This window comes from Peromyscus eremicus, chromosome 15 (genome assembly GCF_949786415.1).
Source record: "Peromyscus eremicus chromosome 15, PerEre_H2_v1, whole genome shotgun sequence".
Taxonomy (NCBI): Eukaryota; Metazoa; Chordata; class Mammalia; order Rodentia; family Cricetidae; genus Peromyscus; species Peromyscus eremicus.
This window is the reverse complement of record NC_081431.1, coordinates 36,115,581-36,134,306: the sequence shown is the minus strand read 5'-3', so window position 1 is coordinate 36,134,306 and position 18,726 is coordinate 36,115,581. Positions and strand designations below refer to the sequence as shown.

At 40.9% G+C, this 18,726-nt stretch overlaps 1 protein-coding gene across 1 annotated transcript in view; it reads left to right on the top strand.

The window, feature by feature from the left end:
* The window catches only part of Astn1 (astrotactin 1), a 214,955-nt gene that overhangs the window by 48,577 nt on the left and 147,652 nt on the right, over positions 1 to 18,726 (top strand). The window contains exon 8 of the mRNA XM_059280177.1: positions 810 to 894. Within this exon, the coding sequence (XP_059136160.1) occupies positions 810 to 894 (85 nt within the window). The remainder of the gene's footprint in view (positions 1 to 809; positions 895 to 18,726) is intronic.

The window sequence follows — 18,726 nt, the reverse complement described above, 5'->3', positions numbered from 1 at the left end:
GGAAAGGGTGAAACCCACAAATAGGTAATCTTGTATGCAATCCCAGATGGTTATTGGACCTCTAAGTATGCAAAAATAAAACTAACAACAACAACAAACTCCCATAAAACTAATGATGAGGAAGAGCAGGAAGATTCTGAACAATGCAGGGTGTAGAAGATGCTGGTTTACTGGCTTTAAAAGATAATTAGATCTTTTCACTAGAAATATATTTCCTATAAAACAGAAGATTTTAAATGCCATGGCAGTTCTGTGGACTCACAGCATGGCATGATAACATGAGTTATCATAACATGGCATGATAACAGAGTCATAGGTTCAAGTACTAACTGTCATTTTTAAGAGACTGACAATTCTCATAACTTGTCCAAGTTTTGGCTTCCCTTATCAGCATAATATAGTAACAATACTTAGGTTTCAGATTCTTAGAAATGCTTGAATATTTTGCATGTGCAGACTTTAAACATTTACACATCACTTGCTAATTGCCATGTTATTGAGAAAATGAACATAAAAATGTCCTCTTTTTCAAAGTCATGATGGTCTTTGTGCATACAATGCCTACACACTAAGTGTTTTGCAGATGTTAGGATCTCTCAATGTATAAAATCTTCAAGCATTGGAAAATGGGGAGATTCCTTCATGAGGACAGTGAAGAGGGCCATGTGTAACAACAGTGGGATGTATTGTATCATTTATGCTATTAATGGAGTCAAGATTTAATCTATCATTTCACCTTAACTTTCTCAAATACTGACATGATAGTTGATGGACTTGTCTTTCTCTTCTCCCCCTACCCTGATCCTAAGGGGAATGTCTGTGCTACGAAGGCTACATGAAGGATCCTGTCCACAAGCACCTTTGCATTCGGAATGAATGGGGAACAAACCAGGGGTAAGTGAGATAACAAGTTGGCAGTTTCTATGTTACTGCTTTCTCACGCAGACATGATGGGAGCAACTGTGCAAAAGGAGTAGAATTCATGGGTGGCTGAATTCTGAATAGTCTGTAGTAAAAATGTCACTGTGCCTTTCCATAGTCATGTCATGCCAATGACGTCCATGCCGTATTTTCCTCCATTTATGAGTCAGGAGATGATGCCTCTGACTTGCCGCCCTGCAGCCTCCAGCTGGGATCTGAAAATGAAGCTGCCTTTCTCTTCCTTTCCATTCCACCTCCATCCATGAGAATTTCCCAGGTGGTTTTGTTGGAGACACGTGAAACCACACAGATTCTGCTGTAGCTCTCTCGGAGTTTGATGAGTCCTTTGAGAGACTAACAGGCGTCAAAACATGTTGCCACCAGCACTGTCAGCGGGTGTGACATACGAGACTCAGGGAAGTGCTCTGTGCTGAGGAAGAGTATCTGTGCCAGATCCCCAGTTACCATTTCTTTGTGTGACTTATTTTCTTGCAACTACATGTGACTGGGGGAAAGTAGCTACTTTATCAATTGCTTATTATTATGTTCTTACATTTTTGAATGGTTTTATTGTAATAAAACATACATAACATAAATTTACCATGTGCATAGGTTTTGAGTCTATGATACAATGAAATGAAGTAATCATATATCATTAAGGAAACATCACCACTGTGTGTCTTGTATTGTGACTTTTAAAAACAATTTTTGTGTCTTGTTTTGAATTCTGAGAGCTTGCTTCTTGCACTGGGCAAATGGTGGGAAGGATCAATAAATGCTAGCTAATAATAGCAATCAATGGTCTTGGGAGAATCAGAAGGAAATCAAAGCAAAACTTGTTGGTAAGTGATTTCCTAGACTGCAAAGTATATCTGTGTTTGCAGTCTGACAAAGTAAAAAAAAAATGTTATTTCTGACATTGACACAGAGACTCTCACTCCTGGGTCCATGATCAGCCCCTCTACGTGATGCTGATGAGACCAAACCTATACTATTCAGTGTAGTTCTGGACTTTCGAAGCAATAAATATGGTGACAAATGGGTGAGAGTTTGGAGACGAGCAATAAAAATGATTGAGGAGCCAGAGGGAGTGATTTATGATAAGGGGAGAGAAGAACTCAACTCAGGTGCCTTAGCCAGCCGATGACTAGTCAAGGTTTGATAGATGCCCATAGACATGGAAGAGGGCAAATGTTCTGGAACCGGTTGAAGTTGAGGGATAAGAACAAGAGTAAATGAAGATAGGAAACTGAAATCTGAGTCACAGGTCAGAAAAGTTAGGGAAGTTAAAACACCATGAAACTCTTGTGTTAGTGAGAATGAAGAATAGCTTGATTTGAATGGACTTGGAGCTTTTATCAGATAGGCAGTCCACAGATGTTAAAGAAAAGTGTTTGGTGAGGAGAGTAGAGGACTGGCTAATAGATGTCAGGTGAGGTGTGAATACAGAATGACATTCACTATTTAAATTCCTCATTGTTCCCTGACTCTCATTGCTGCTGAGCTGTTTGCACAGTTGTGGTGCCAGCCCTTTGCCTTATGTGATGGCTGAGAGTCTCAGCTGACCACAATCCCTGTTGAGTAAAATGTTGTAAAAGGTGATGGATAACCACCTCTCTACCTCATAGCCTGCAATCTTGCCACTGAAGAAAACAACTACGAAATATCATTTCACGTTTGCTCTAAATGATCCAGCCTAGCCCTCTGTAGTGATTGGATTTGGTAGTTAATCGCTCAAGCCTCCACATCCCTCCTAGCCTTGCAGACATAGCGTGTGAGGATGGCCTGACTTCACTTGGTAATTGCAAAGCTTTTGTTATTCCCTATGGCTGGATGTAGAGACAGTCTTAGGATGCAGACAAGAGCCTCGGGGGAAATGTTAGAGGTCCCAGCACTGGTGTCATTTAGAACAAGATAGACCAAAGCACTGAGCTGCAGACTGAGACTGACGAGAACATTAGCCCCAGGAAATAGACAAAGACACCTAATCTGTCATTTCCATCTCTAATTTCCATTATTCTGTGATCGTCACTGTCTATGAGGTCTCATTGTGGACACTAATAAAATCATAGAACAACTATTAGGAGGAGAGAGAGGAGTGAGTATCTTTCGGACATTGGAACAGAAATGATAAGCAGCTTGAGTTTATATTTATAAAACAATGCCAGACAAATGGATGCATTTTTCCTCCTGAAATAAAAAGATAAGTGAAAAGTAGAAGATGCAATGCATCATGATTTAAATCAGGGTACCGAACTAATGCCATGTTTCTTTAGATGATTTTCCCAAAATTAATGGAGATTGGTTTGACTGTAAAGAATGCCACTTGAATTGAAAACTGACAGATTTCTAAGTAATGATACATATTGGAGTGTTATGGAAAATCAATGGTAAACCTTATTTTCCTGGAATTTGTATTTAATGCTCTAGACAGTGAAGGTGAGCAGCCCATATATGGGGTACTGACATTTCCCTCCAAACATTCTGATATGGTCTACATTAAGATTACAGTCGGTTCATGGCAGAAAAGCCAAATTCAGGTCTGGTAATAGTTGAAATCTTTTGTGAGAAATTAAGATTGGTATGCCAAGGAAAAGTGACACAAAAAGTATTTGGTGACTTTCAGACAAGGAAGAAAATTGATCAAGGACAGTCATACAGAAAGTTACAAATGGATGCTTCTGTGAGGCAGAGAAGTTGCATCTGAAACTTAATAGAGCTGCTGCCTGCCTCTAACTCATACAGTCATGTGTGTGTGTGTGTGTGTGTGTGTGTGTGTGTGTGTGTGTGTGTGTGTGTGTGTGTATGGCTTCTGCGTGTGTCTGTAATAAATATGTAGTGTCTGTATGATTGTACAGTGTGTGAGTATGTGTGCATGAATGAGACAGTTTATAGAACGGCTCTCTCACCACTGTGTTCTATCATTTACTCTTCAATTCATTCATGTTTTAGGCAAATGTTCACCCCATTACTCTTTAGGTGAAGAACATGCATAGTTGCTATGCCTAAGAACACGGTGGAGTTTCTGTTCTGGGAGAACTAATAGTCCACATAGGAAGATGGGTACACAATGAGCAATTACAATGAGTTCTAAGACCTACCAAAAGAAAGATTTTGAGCACAGGTCAATACTTATGAGAGCAAAATTAAGGCGTGGCTTAGGTAAGGCTGAGGAACTGGAAAAGAGTTTCATGGAGAAGCCAGATTTTTTTTTAGCTGTTCTATTTAGCAGGTAGAGACATGAGGAGCATGGGTCTCCAGATAAGTAGCTCAATTTAGTTTAAAAATGTTCTGCATATGGCCAGAAGAAAAAGCTGAAACGGGTAGAAGCTAGCTCTCAAAGAAGTCTTGCTTACTGATGCTTTGAGTACCAAAACCCATTTACAGGACCCTAGAACTGTTAATAGAGTGTGGGTCCTTAAAGAAGTTTGTGTATCCTCTTCCTCCATAAGTAATTTGGGAACCCTCTATAATGAACTCAAGTAATTGTTCAAACACATACACACACACACACAAAAAAAAAAAAAAAAAAAAAAAAAACCACATACTCACATATGCAATGGAGTTGTCTAGATTTTATTTATCTAGATTCTTCAAGTAAAATATATTCCTGAAATTATCCTGTAGACACACAGGAAAGACTATCCAAGAATTAGAAAGCCTAAGTCTAAAGTCTGTTAAAGACTTGCATTGCAGTAATTCTGGTGCCTCAGTCTTGCCAGCAATACCCAGGAGAAAGCAAGCAAGTTGTGACACTCATGTATTGATCTGCATAGTAAAGCCAGCTGCTCCAGCTCACACAGCTGAAGAGGTCCAGGTGAAAGATTAAAAAATAGTAGAATTCACTGCATAAGAAAAAAATTTTCACTAAAAATAAAAATTAGTTTCAGGACTACGTAAGGAAAGTTGTGGATGACAGATTTTTTAATGGGTCATTCAAAGAACATGGAATGTTTGAGGTTACATCCTTGGCCTTTGATGCTGGCAACAAAATCGAGCATTCCCTATCCCTGACACTCTGTATTAGCTAACTGCCAGGGAGAGAGCCCGGAGTTGGAGTACCCTAACCAGTGCACGGTTGCTGTGTCTTCTCTGTCTTTCCAGGTAATTCCTTACCCTCCCATCACTGGGTCTGCATGGCACAGCCAGCGCCCCTTAGAGTCTGCATTTGATATTTGTTTGCCAGAACAGCAAAGACAAATTGAAAATGTTCACAGATGAGAAATGAAAACAATAAATGAGGTTGGAAGAAGCAAGAGAGATTGATTTACACGAGACTATCAGAGGAGAAAAGAGACACCGAATTTATTTAGATACTTCAGAGTTATTAAGAAAGACCATAATAATGGCTTTTTGTTAAATTAAAAGTGTACTCAAGGGCCTCTAGATACATCTTTCAGAATACCACAATTAGATTAAATTCATGCTTTTGGAGACTCCTGGTAAATAATAGTCTGATTACTTATTCTGGCATCTCAGCTGCAGAGGGCAACACCAAGGAGATTCTCCAATAGAGAAATATAAACTATAACTGGGCTTCGACGCTGAAGGGTAAAGACAGAGTGATAACTCATGAGATGGGGTGAGGCCTGCTGAGAGAAATGAGCAGGTGTTTTCCTGAGAATTTAAAAGCTCTTGTCAGGAATGACCCTGCTCGCAGAGCGCCTCCTCTCCTCTCCCCATGGCTGCCCAGGGAGATGACACCTTTCACAGGACATTCTCAGATACTGACTCACTAACTTATACATGCTCCACACTGCTTGAAGATGGCCTTGTCATTGTCCCAGGTGCTTAAGTTCTTCTGTTTCTACAACGTCTCCATTCTTATTTACCCAGTGGTTTAGGCAGGGAATCCAATCTGATATGAGTCAATGTCCCATACAAATCCATAAAATCCAGTATGTGTGTGTGTGTGTGTGTGTGTGTATACTTGTATGGGTACATTGTATGCGCATATATACATGTGTATACATGCACGTGAAGGCCAAAGATTGACATTAAGTTTCTTCCATAATTGCTTCTCCACATTATTGGTTGAGATAGGATCTCTCACCGGATGAAGGTCACCAACTGGCTCGCCACCAAGTCCTAGGGATCCATCCATCTCCACTTCCCCAAACCTGGGATTACAGATGTGCTCCCTTTAGCTCAGCCTTTTCTGTAGGTTCCAGGGAGCTGAACTCAGGTCCTCAAGCCACCGATGAGTCATATCCTAAAGCGTTTGTCAAAACCTCTTCTATACAATAGGCCACTGTGTAGCTGTAAGTCCATCCGGGGATGGGGCTAAGTCTGAACTTCTTTGACCAGCTATAAAACTCTTTGCAAATGACTTAGGTGCTGGGCGGTGGTGGCACACGCCTTTAATCCCAGCACTCTGGAGGCAGAGGCAGGCAGATCTCTGTGAGTTCAAGGCCAGCCTGGTCTCCAAAGCGAGTTCCAGGAAAGGCACAAAGCTACACAGAGAAACCCTGTCTCAAAAAAACCAAAAAAAAAAAAAAAAAAAAAAAAAAAAAAAAAACCTCGGTAACACAACATGTCCTAAATTGGGGGAACCTATTTCTAGCTCACAGTCTGGCCCTTTTTACCCTACTCCCCTGCTTATTTCTGTCACTGAGGTCATTCATTTCCCCCCAACCCTCCAGATAAACCACACAGCAAGGCCACCAGCTGCGGCCTTATCTTCAGTAACCCCCCTCTGCCCCGTCCACCTCATCTTCTGTGCCCAGTTCCTGTCACTGCCATGCCATTCACAAATGGGATTATCTTCCTATTAGCTCCTCACCCCCCATCTCTAATCGTTGTCCCTAATTCCTAACAGATTTCAATGAACTGATTTGCCCATTTATTTGTTTTTCTTTTTTTCCCTTCCCCTCTCTTTTTGTTTGGCTTTGTCTTATCTCTCCCCTCTGTCTGCCCCTCTTCCTCCAGAGTTAAAAGCAATGTTGCTGTCATTTTCCTCCTCGTTTCAGTGTGAGAACAGTAGAGGGAGGCTCTTGGAATGAAGCCCAAATCTTCTGGTCCTGTCTCTTCAGAAGCCGGCTGCAACCTGATTCCACTGCAAATCCACAGACCACCCCCTCCCTGAATGAGCAAGCCAGAACTTGAAACTGGCCTATACATGCCAGGATCTTCTCTAAGGTTTAGTCGGCCTCTTCCCAGACCCACCAGATGGTTTGGGAAACTCTGGACCTCACTCTTAGGGATTTTCTCAAGTGAAAACACATTTTATTTGACTAATTTCTATGAAAACTGTATGGCCAGTCACCTGACCGTATGGGAGGCACTTTGTCCTCTGCAGATAGACTCACCTAGCCTATGTTTTCCAAGGCATGACCCCTCTGTGACAAACAGTATGTGTGTCTAACCTGCACACAGGCCCTTGTTGAGCTACTGCTGATTCTTGGGTTATTTTGGATAAAACCCTTGACTCCCTTCTTAGGAGCAAAACTTATAACCCTCTTGGTCACTTGTGGATGACCTAAGAGCAAGCTATGCCCAAGTGAGTTGCTCCTGCACACCAATTCAGTCCATGGAGCAACAATTCATATGTTGTTTTGGACCCCATTTCTGACTTTGTCATTTGGTGATTTCAATTTTATTGGACTTGGAGAGGGCCCTGAGTCTGTAGCATATCTCTGTTGTTGTTTTGGTTTGGTTTTTAATAGGAATGTGGTGTGTGTGTGTGTGTGTGTGTGTGTGTGTGTGTGTCTGTGTCTGTGTGCATGCTCATGTATAAATATGGGTACACATGACTTTGTATATGGAGACCAGAGGACAACCTAGGGTGTCATCCTCAAGAATACTGTCCACCCCTTTGAGGCAAGATCTCTCCTTGGCCTGGAACTCTCCAATTAGGCTAGAGTGACTGGTCAGCAAACCCCAGGGATTCTCTGGTCTCTGTTCTCCAAGTGCTGGAATTACAAGCATGAGCCATCACAGCCAACGTGGCTTCTGGGAATCAAACTCAGATTCTCAAGCTTGCAAGGCTATACTTTATCAACTGTGAGGTGTCTCCTCAGCCTCTAAGTGTGTATCTTTGATGCTGTCCCTCAAATGGCACGGAAGTACAGACAAACTTAAGAAAACTTCATAAGCAAACGGCTCCCAGACCCTCTGGTGAACAGGGGCATCCTCTTACCAGTATTTCCCTCTCTTCCAGAGAAAATAAGGGTGGGCTTATAGAAGAGTGACTTCAAAGTCATTTTCATTTACTGATTGGGAAATGGAGAGCCTCGGAGGTGAAAAAAACTTATCTTAGACCACATAATTGGTGGCTAAGCTGTGTAGTAACAACTGACTATTGGAGATAAATCAATTGGATAAATATTTAAGAGAGAGGAATGAAAAGTGTGTAATATTCTGAGAGTCAGTTATTAGCTCTAAGTGGGTGGCAGGCTTGCTTGTATTCATTCCCCTTCCCAGGGCAAGTAAACTAATCTTTATCACAGGCTCTCCCCATTTGAGTGACAGGCGTTCACCTACAGTGCTGCCCACCCTCCACAGGAGGGATAACACTCTACCAGACTTCTGTCTCTGCCCAGTCCAGTCAAGGCACCATGAGACTTATTTTAAACAGTGCCGGAGGCGGGAATACTCATATTTCCTCCAACATGACCACCAGGGTGAAAAAAAATCAACCTCAATTTACCCTCCCATCTGCTCAAGAATGGAAGATAAATTGTTTCAATTTTATAGAAATGAATGTTTTATGTCTTGCCTATGCTTTCCAGAGAGTGTCCTGAATTCATATATTCTATTGAATGCATGGATGTTTTCCACTAAAAATGCTCCCTGCCCCCTCAGTTTCCCTGGGTTCCAGTTTCAGAATACTAGGCGGGTGAAAGCTGGGATTTTTCTACCCTTTGGCGATTTGAGCTATTTATCTTTTTTTTAATCAATAGAAAAAGAAATTCACTCATTATCTTATGCTTAGAGAAAACCACCATTACCATTTGTGTGTATTTCCTCCAGTTTCCTTTTCCGTGCATCAAAAGTTCTTGCTTCCACCTCCTTCCATCTGCATATAATTTGTTTTTTTCTCATAGTTTAACAACGAATATGCCTAACCTTTGTAATCACGGAAAGCAGGGAAGATACACAGCAGATCATTACAAGTATCTCTGCAGTGCATTATTTTTCTCAAAATTTTCCATAAGGTAGTTAGTCTCAATGTCTAATGGAAAATTCTCAGTTTTAACCTGTTATTGTGAGCTAGAAGAAAGAAATGGTTTTTAAGTCTAGCATTCAGGCCAAGTCTTTAGTACACATACCTCTGTAAATCGGTATAACAACAGCAAGTAGTGTCTTACACATTCACTATAATATTCAGTATAGTACTACAATATCAGTGTCCCCAAATACTGAGCAATTCTTTATGCAATGCTAATTAAGTTTTATCATTCATTGCATGTAAGACTGAATACCATGCTGAATAATTTTTACAACTGTATCACCATGAGATGCTGCAGAGATGGCTTAGTGGGGAAGAGCACTATTTTAGCAAGCACAAGAACCTGAGTTCAAATTCCAGCACTCATAAGACACCTGGGCCTGGCTATGTGTGTCTAGCACTATGGAGAATATAGATTGTAATTGGACATTTCCTGTCCCAACTACCCATTCCCAAATAACCAACTCAGAGACCAAATATGAATTATAAATGCTAGACCATAGCTCAGGCTTGTTACTAGCAAGCTCTTACACTTAAATTAACCTATATTTCTATTTATGCTTTGGCAGTGGCTCATAGCTTGTTACCTTATTTTCTATACATCCTGCTTGCCCGGAGGCAGGCTAGCTTGTGTCTCCTGGACTTTCCTGACTTTCCCTTTCTTCCTCCCATCATTCTCTCTGTGTCAAGCTGTCTCACCCAATATCTTCTTGCCCTACTATTGGCCAATCAGTTTTTTATTAATAATGAGCATAATCCACAGCAACAAACAGGATCTTTGAGGCTTGCTGGCTGCCATACTATCTCTAGGCTCAGTGAGAGAGAGTAACAGAGCAGGACACAAACATCATTCTCTGGCCTCCATGAGCACCTGCACACATTTCTGTATATACAAAACACACACACACACACACACACACACACACACACACACACACACACCTTCCCAAAATAGGAATAAATAAATAAACTCTCTCTGTGTGTGTATGTTATGTATCTTAACCAAAATCTTACAAACTGAATGTTTTTTTAAGAGATGGGCAATTAGTAATGTTTAAAACACCTACAATTTCTGTGAAAGCAATTTCCATAAAAGTAATCTTAAGGTTTATTCTTCCTAGACAAGTATTTTAGATTCTTGTTCAATCATTCATGCTATAATTATTTTCCTAAGCTTTAGATGTTATATATAATTTCAAAAATTAGAAAGTAAACATTTTGTCACAGCATAGTTAGTTTTGTGCTGAATCTTTTGTTTTGCTTCATATAAAAGAAGTGCATATGACAGAAAAAAATCTTTAAAAAATCAAGAGCAGCAAAAATTAAAAGAATTCAGGTCACCTAAAGTTTCATCCCCTGCAGTAAAGCAGTAAATATGCACATGTGCGCACACACACACACACACACACACACACACCACACACCTCAAAATATGTGTGTTTGTGTGTATGTGTGTGTGTGTGTGTGTGTGTGTGTGTGTGTATTATGATTTAAAACTCAGTAGTACATTGGTTGGCATCACAGAGGGATGAACAGAACTCCTTGAACTCTCATGCCAACATCTAGGTTGTTTTCATTATATTACAGTGGAGTTCAATAACTGGAATCACTTTTTCCTACCCAAGTAGTCTCCTTCCCACCTAGTGGCTACTTTTATTGTTTTATTAACAAATAAGAAATCAAGATTTAGCTCCATTGGTGGTCTCAGAGCAACAATACAAACAAATCTCCTGCAACTCCTAGTTTATTAATCTTTCCACAGGGTTTCCCACACTGAGATTAGTGTGTTGGCTTAGGAAATTCAGCCAGTGCCAAGCTTGCCACTCATGGTTGGCTTTTGGATTTAAGACCTTTGCATTCTGTAGTGCCCAGACTTCTGTTGTAGACGACTGTAAAATGACAGCACAAACAGCTACACAATACCCGAGGTTACATTAGCCCAATTAGCTCTATAGTTGCAAGTCTTCTATGAGGCTTCCAGGCGCTAGTTCTCAGAATGGCGTCATCCGTCCATCCATGCCGATGCACAGCAGGGACTCTTCACTCTATAACCATGTGAAAATACTGGCTTTAAGAGGAGTCAGGGTTCATTACTATGAGATGGTCACCAGATGGTCAACTCTGGGAAATGCCTGCCTGAAGTTGAGTTGACATTACCAGTGAACAGTAATACTTCACATGCTTGCTATTAAAGCATTTCTGTCCTCTGCCCTCCAGGTCCAGAAGCAACACTTGTGATGATCAGACTCATAGTAACAAACTGGCCTCTACATGATCCTTTTAGTCAGCCTTCTAAGTGCTTGTGTTCATTACTTTTCTTGTTATGGTGGCAAAATATAGAACAGAAGCAACTCCAGAAAGGTTTATTTTGGTTCCCCATTGTAGTGGGGAACATAAGAGCATAAGGTGGCTGGTCACATTGCATCTGCAGTTGGAAAGCAAAGAGAGAGGAATGCTGGTGCTCAGCTAGCTTTTTCTTGTTGAGGCATCTTGGGACCCCAGCCCATGGGATGGGACCTCCCTCATCCAAGATGGTCTTCCCACCTCAGTTAACTAGGTCTCAAAATCCCTCAATTATATGTTCATCTGCTAGGTCATCCTAGATCGTGTGAAGTTGGCCGTCAATTTTACTAACACACTACTAGATGAGATTTCATTCTTACTTCCAAACTTTAAGGTAAGGTTTTTGTCCACATTTTACAGGCAAGAATATAAACTCTCATTCCCTACAGAAGACTGTGTTTGGTCAAGCACTTCAAGGGCAGTTGTTCCCCAGAGGCTCAAGATGAAAGCAGGGACGAGGCTGAAATTTAGCTTTAGATTTCTGAGGACAGAGACTTCAAGAGTTGAGACTAGTTTAAAACAGTAAGTATGTGTTCTGAGTTGAGAATCTTTCAGAATGGTGTAGCATCCTACAGAGGATAACAAGTCACTAGAGGGACCTTGCTGGAGGCCTAAGCACAGTAAGTGCCATTGGCTTCTGCCCAATTCAGGTAAAATGGCACTTCAGCTAGATATATACTGAGGGGCCCTAGGCTGTGATTGTCTGTGGGGACAGACATTTGTTGCTGAGTATTTCTGTGCTATTGTTAGTGCAGAATCGTGGCCAGCATTCAGCCACAGTGACTCATCTTAGCAGAGTGCTTGCACCACATATAACAGGACTCCCTCCAGAGGTCTACAGTTGCCCACCTCCTGACACAAATAAGAGTGAATGGAACACTTGGATAGGTCTTTGCTGTGGGCAAATTTCATAGCCCTTGCCCAGTGAGTCATGAGTGAGTAATATATTGTTCATATCTGAAAGACAGGCTTACCCATTTTACCCATGCTACCTGACTTAGGGACCAGGTCATCTGGGACATACTCAGAAGTTTTTCTCTCAGGCATAGTCTTGGATATTCTTAACAGATCCCACTCAGTTTTGCTCAAATTATTTCCTGTTACCTAACAAACTGCACACCTCCCAACTACTTAGGCTAATGTTTACCCACCCATTTTATTATTTTACTTTAGGTGCTGGGCATTAAACTCAGAACCTCTCGCAGGCTAGGCAAGCACCCTACCACTGAGCCCCATCCACAGCCCTCACCTGTTTACATTTAACCTTTATGAGAGATAGTATAACATAACGAAAGAGGCAGAGTATGACAGACATACGCTCAAATCTTTCTTTTACTTAAAAAGACCTTTGCTTTTGGCTAATTTTATGGCTTTTACAAGCTTTGATTTCATTGTAATTAACAATAAAATAATAGTATCTATTTAATAAAATTATCATAAGGATTATTAAGAAAACCTAAAGAAGATGTGTTGTATTCAGTGGTATTCTAAGCTTGTAAGTTCTGTATCAGTACACAGTGTATGTCCTCACCAATCTTGTTCAGCATTAGTTGTGACCCAATTTGTCCTCCTATGATCTTTCACCAAATGGTGCAATTTTCATGTCAGTTTGGTAGGTGAGTCTAGCCAAACCTACCACCAGAATGTAAATTATACCACAGGAAAAACAATGTCGCCTGTGTCCTTTCACTCTCATACCTGCACATACTGTCAGGATCATAGTGGGAACTCAGTCAATATCTGTTAAATAAGTGAAAAGGTGTGCCCATCTTAAGAAATCCTTCCTGGGCCAGTGACTGATTGAGGATTATCAAGTTCTCATGTGGTTTGGCAAAGACATAATCAGACCTCTGTTTTCTAAAGGTAGCTACAGGTCTTATATAAAACCTTATTAAATTTGAGCTTCTCTCATGGAAGTGGTGAGTCACATACCTAAATTTAGGCATGAGAGCAGGAGTGTATCAGCTGGATCACTGACAAATCTAGAAGCTTCGAGTCAGAAGTCCACCTCAAGGTCACATTATCCAATGTGCCATTCTGTATAGACGTTGTCCCCCCCCCCCCCCCACCCCGCTGCAGTCTTTGGAGCAGATGGGCTTCCAAGCGCTGTTTGAACATGGTTAGTGACAGCCACAATGGGATTTGATGAGGCAGCTCACTCTACTGTTGCAATGTGGATTCTTAAACAGATCTTTGGGCTGAATAAAAATGTGTTTCCACGTGACTTTCACCCGTGTGGTCAGTTCTGTCCTTTAGAAGAGGAGAGACTGCCTTTCTCCTGTGCCCCACTGCTAATTGCTATGGTAGCTTGATGCAGATTACAAAACTGTGCTGAACGTTTGTACAGTGTAGGGTGGATGCCTGAGAAAAAATAACATTGTCAGGTGTGGGCTGGGTGGATCTTAATTTTTCTGATGTTTCAGATCATTATGTACAGATAAATGTTTCCAGACTTTTCCCCTCAAAATGCCTAAATCTTCCAACTATTCTCTCTCTTTCTCCCCTCCTGTGTATGTGTGTGTGTGTGTGTGTGTGTGTGTGTGTGTGTGTGTGTGTGTACACGTGTGTGAAATGTATAAGGTATACATGTGTATGTGGAGGCTAGAGTTCTGAATCACATGTTTTCTTCAGTCATTCTCCACCTTAGTGTTTTGAATCAGAGTCTCTCACTGAGCCTGAAGTTTCTATAGAACTGAGCCAGAGGAACCTAAGAGGTAAGACTCTACAGATCATCTGGGTCCAATTCCCAGCTCTACCTCTTGTTAACTACCCACTTCCCTTGAGCAAATCCCTGAGCTCTCTGCATCTCCACTTCCTCTCCTATGAAGTAGAGTCATTAATAGTAACTATTTCACAGAGGCCCAGTTAGAAATGAAGTCATCACTCAGTCTTCACAGATGACTGGCTCCAGTAACCCCTCCTACACTCAAAATCCAGGAAGGTTTGTGTCCCTGTGACATTTGCATTTGACCTATGCACATCTTCTTGGATTCTTTAAATTACCCCTAGCTTACTTCTAGTAACCAAATACATTGTAAACACTCAGTAAACAGTTCTGTGCTGTGTCGCTCAGGAAACAATGAGAAGGAAATGTCTGCATGGGTTCAGTACAGGTGCAAGTCTTCTCAGGTTGGAGAACCAGAAGGCTGGCTGTAAATGACAGAATCATGGAAGGCAAGGGCATAGGCTCCTGGACTGGTTGGTAACACCAGTGACAATACAATTAGACAGTTCTTTTTTTCAGAACAAAGGACTCTAGCGAGCAACAGACATAACACTTGCTAGGGAAACGGTTTTTAAGAAGAGAGGCCTTACTTCCACTGTTCAAAACCTTTGAACTCCAGCCACTGTTTAGCAGTCCACAGGCAGCCTGGGTTTTATTTAGTTTGGTTTTTGACTTTTTTTTTTCCCCTCTGCTAGCTTCAAAGATACTCCTGTTCTTCAAAAGCCTTGTCTTACTCTTGCCCGAATTGTGCTTTGCACTGGGCAGGGGAGGGTGTTGTTGGACACAATATCCTAAACTTGGGCCTCTTGCCTAATTACACTGCAGTCAGATGTTCCATGGAAGCCCCCAGCATGGCAGATGCCCTCTTTGAAGTCATTAGTCTTCACAGCAGGGAAGGCACATCATCAAAGACTCTGTTTCCCAGCACCCCCTGCTGCACCCTTGTGCACTAGAGGATTGGGGGAGGGGAAGGAAAGGAGCCTATACATGCATTAAGTCTACTGTTTTCTGGGCCCTGATTCACAAATCCTTTGAACTGAGGCTCAGGGAGAAGATGATGATGTTATCTCAGAATTTCTCCCCATCCTTGCTATCTTCAACCAATTTATAAATTAAATTTACAATGGCCTGGAATATAAAATGTAGAGCATGGTTGGAGTTTGAGTTGGTAACCTAAGGCGCTATGAGATACGGGTTAACAAGAAAAAGAAATGTTTCTGAGGATATAGATACTGAAAATATAATTGATAATCACTATAAGCTGTAAAGCTGAAAAACAACTGCGCTCTGTGTGTGTGTGTGTGTGTGTGTGTGTGTGTGTGTGTGTGAATAAGAGGATTAGTAGGGCCCTAGTTTGCTTTTTGCTTTTGTCTTTGTTGTTATTGTTGTTTTGTTTGTTCTTGTTCCTGGTGTTTTTCTTTTTTGGTTTGTTTGTTTGCTGATATATATATATATATATATATATATATATATATATATATATATATATATATATATCAAGCCAACCTACCCTGATCTTTCTTTGGAAGACCCATGGTCACACTCCATTATAGAATTCTTAAGGGAAGGAGACTGGCATGGAGTTCAGGTCTCTGAGATGCCCTCTTGAAGTTTAGCATCGAGCACCCCCAGATCTCCCCTTGTGTTCATTCTGTGGACCTCTCATACATGCGCATAAACTGATCTATATGACCACAACTGTCCAGGAAGGAGCTTTATCTCTCCTTGTGTCATTTGACAGGCTAATCTGGCTCCCACATCCTTAATTATTTTCCATGTCCTTCCCCTGCAGCCACCAAAAGGATTTATCATTAAGATCTACCCATTTCACACTCTGCCTCAGACTCATCAGTTGTCTTTGTGGCCCTACAGAAAAGCAATGAGAAGCTGTCAAAGATGAGTTACAAGCTTTCTCTGTCCAAGTTTCTGTCAAGCCCTCCATCCCTTTTACTCCAATCACTCTCTGCCTGAGATGAGATGTCAGTGAGGCTTTTGCAGAGGCTGAATGTACACCATGCTATGTCCATGTCTCTATTACTTCTGTCTGCAGATGTGTATTGTTTTGGAAGCATTCTCTTATACTCTTCATCTGGATACCCAAGCATCTTATTAGTGTTTAAGTCTATATTGATGTGGCTCTTTCTGCAGTGCTCACCAATGCTATCCAGTCTTGAAGAATCCCTCTGCCTCTCCTGCTATTCTGCTATACACAGTAGCAGATATGTTATTGGTTTCAAATGATAATTACAATAATCTGCTAACTATAATCATCCGTGTGTCTATCTCCTCATGCCCCTGCTATACAAAATTGCAAGTTCAGGGTTGTGTCATTTTCATTTTTATAACTGTGGTGTTTGCTGTCACATTCATTACTACTAAGCACCAAATGACTGTTCATGGAGTGAATAAATGAATGGTTGCACTTGAGGTTAAGCATGCAAGTTCTAGCAAACCTCTACATGATACCTAGTGTTTAATCTCTTTTGTCTCCTAAGGAGAAATCAGTGCTTTATTATTCAGTCACTTAAAAAACCCTTACTTGCATCTCAGGTATTGTCTTAGGTACCTGGGAGAAAAGGATGAATAATAATAACTAGCCATCATTCAGGGCTTATGGTATATGGTAGACCTTGCTCAAAGCTCTTAATTCACTTAGTCTCTATAACAAACTTATAAGTAGGTACTGTCAAGGTCCATCTGCATTTTGTAACTGGATAAATTATTTTCAATTAATATTGGAGATATATCCCAATAAATTTATCATATGCTGAAAATGCCATAGGTCAAAATGTATTTAGTCTGGTGTGGTGGCTCACACATATAAACCCAATACTTAGGAGAATGAAGTGGGAATTTTTTGAATGCAGAGTAAGCCTGGACTACATAGTTAAATCCTGCAAACCCCTCCCCCCCCATCCAAATATTCATTTAACAGACATGAACCTATGAACTTAGTTGCTTAGCACTGGAGAGTATTACTGAGTCACCTGGCAACTGTGTGGTTTAACTGGGAACTGTGACTTTGTCCAACATCACTAGAGAAAATAATATTTGGCATTACTAACTAGATAAAAATCCAAAACTCAAAATTCAAAGTATAATTTCTACTAGTTGCATGCAATATCAGCCCCCTCTACATAAACTCATGTGCACTATTAACCATTCTTAAGTGTAAAATTACCTGTGTGAGGCTGTCTTCCCTTAAGGACCCTAGAAGCAACTGATAGATGAAGATGTAATCCAAGAGCAATGTGGGTGAAGGGGCAAGACAGCTGTGATTGGCCAGAAGGAAAATCAAAAGCACTGTCATCACCTAGTTACCTAGCCAAAGCATTGTATGAAGACCATTTTGGATATATGCTATATAATATACACAGGCTCTTAAATGCATTTTTGTGTACAGCAAAATAGCATAGAATAGGTCATTTGCAAGCAATAGAAGTTGACTTAGCTCTAGAGTCTGTGAAGTCCAAAAGTATTAGCATTGGGCAATGGCTACATGTGCCATGACAGGGGAGCAGGCAACCACAAATAAGACAGCACAGATAAGACAACTCACTTTTATAGCAATCCTGCTCTAGAGCAGTGTTTATCAACCTGTGGGTTGTTACACCCTTGGGGAGTCAAACAATCCTTTCATGGGGGTCACCTAAGACCATCAGAAAACATGGATATTTACATTATGATTCATAACAGTAACAAAATTAGTTACGAAGTAGCAATGAAAATAATTTTATGGTCACAACTTGAGAAACTATATTAAAGGAAGGCTGAGAACCAGTGCTCTAGAGATAACTTACCCATTTCTGAGATAACATTCATCCACAAGTCAAATATGTTTAGGTAGATAGACTCTTAATACTTTTAAGACAGTGATTAAATTTCAGCAGAATTTTAAAGGGGACATTCCAAACCACAGCAAGCCATCATTGGTCCCCTCAAACTTGTGTTTTTCTCACATAGAAAGCAGATTCATTTCACCTGATAGCCCCAAATTTTCAATTCATCCCAACATAAAGTTTAAAGTCCAAAGTGCAGAGTTTCATAGAAGCTAGATGTAGATAACACATAAGCATGACTCATCCTGAAGCACATTCCTGCTGGCTGTGAGCCTGTGATTTCAAACTTTCTGCTTCCAGAATGCAGTGGCAGGGTAGAAACAGAGTAGCCATTTACGTTCCAAAAGAAAGCAATAGGCAAGAAAATAGGGGTAACTGGTCCCAAGGAATCCCAAAACCTAACAGGGAAAACATCGAGTTTAAAGCAGAAAGGTATTCTTCAACCCCATGTTTTACAACAGGACACACTGGACTTGACTCCCAACCCTCTCACTCTTCTGTCTTTATGTCTAAGACCTATTTCTCTAGGGTTGGAGTCTCATTCCTGTGGCTGTCCTAGGCTGACACTTCATGCTCATAACTTTGCCATTCTAGAATTTTTAGTGTGGCATCATCTTAATAGTTTCACTATGCAGGAGCTCCTTGCAATCTTTGGCAAGTGTCTGTCTGGACATCTTCCCCGTTAGCGTCCTTTGGATCTTACCCAGGATAACTATGCTCTTCTAGCT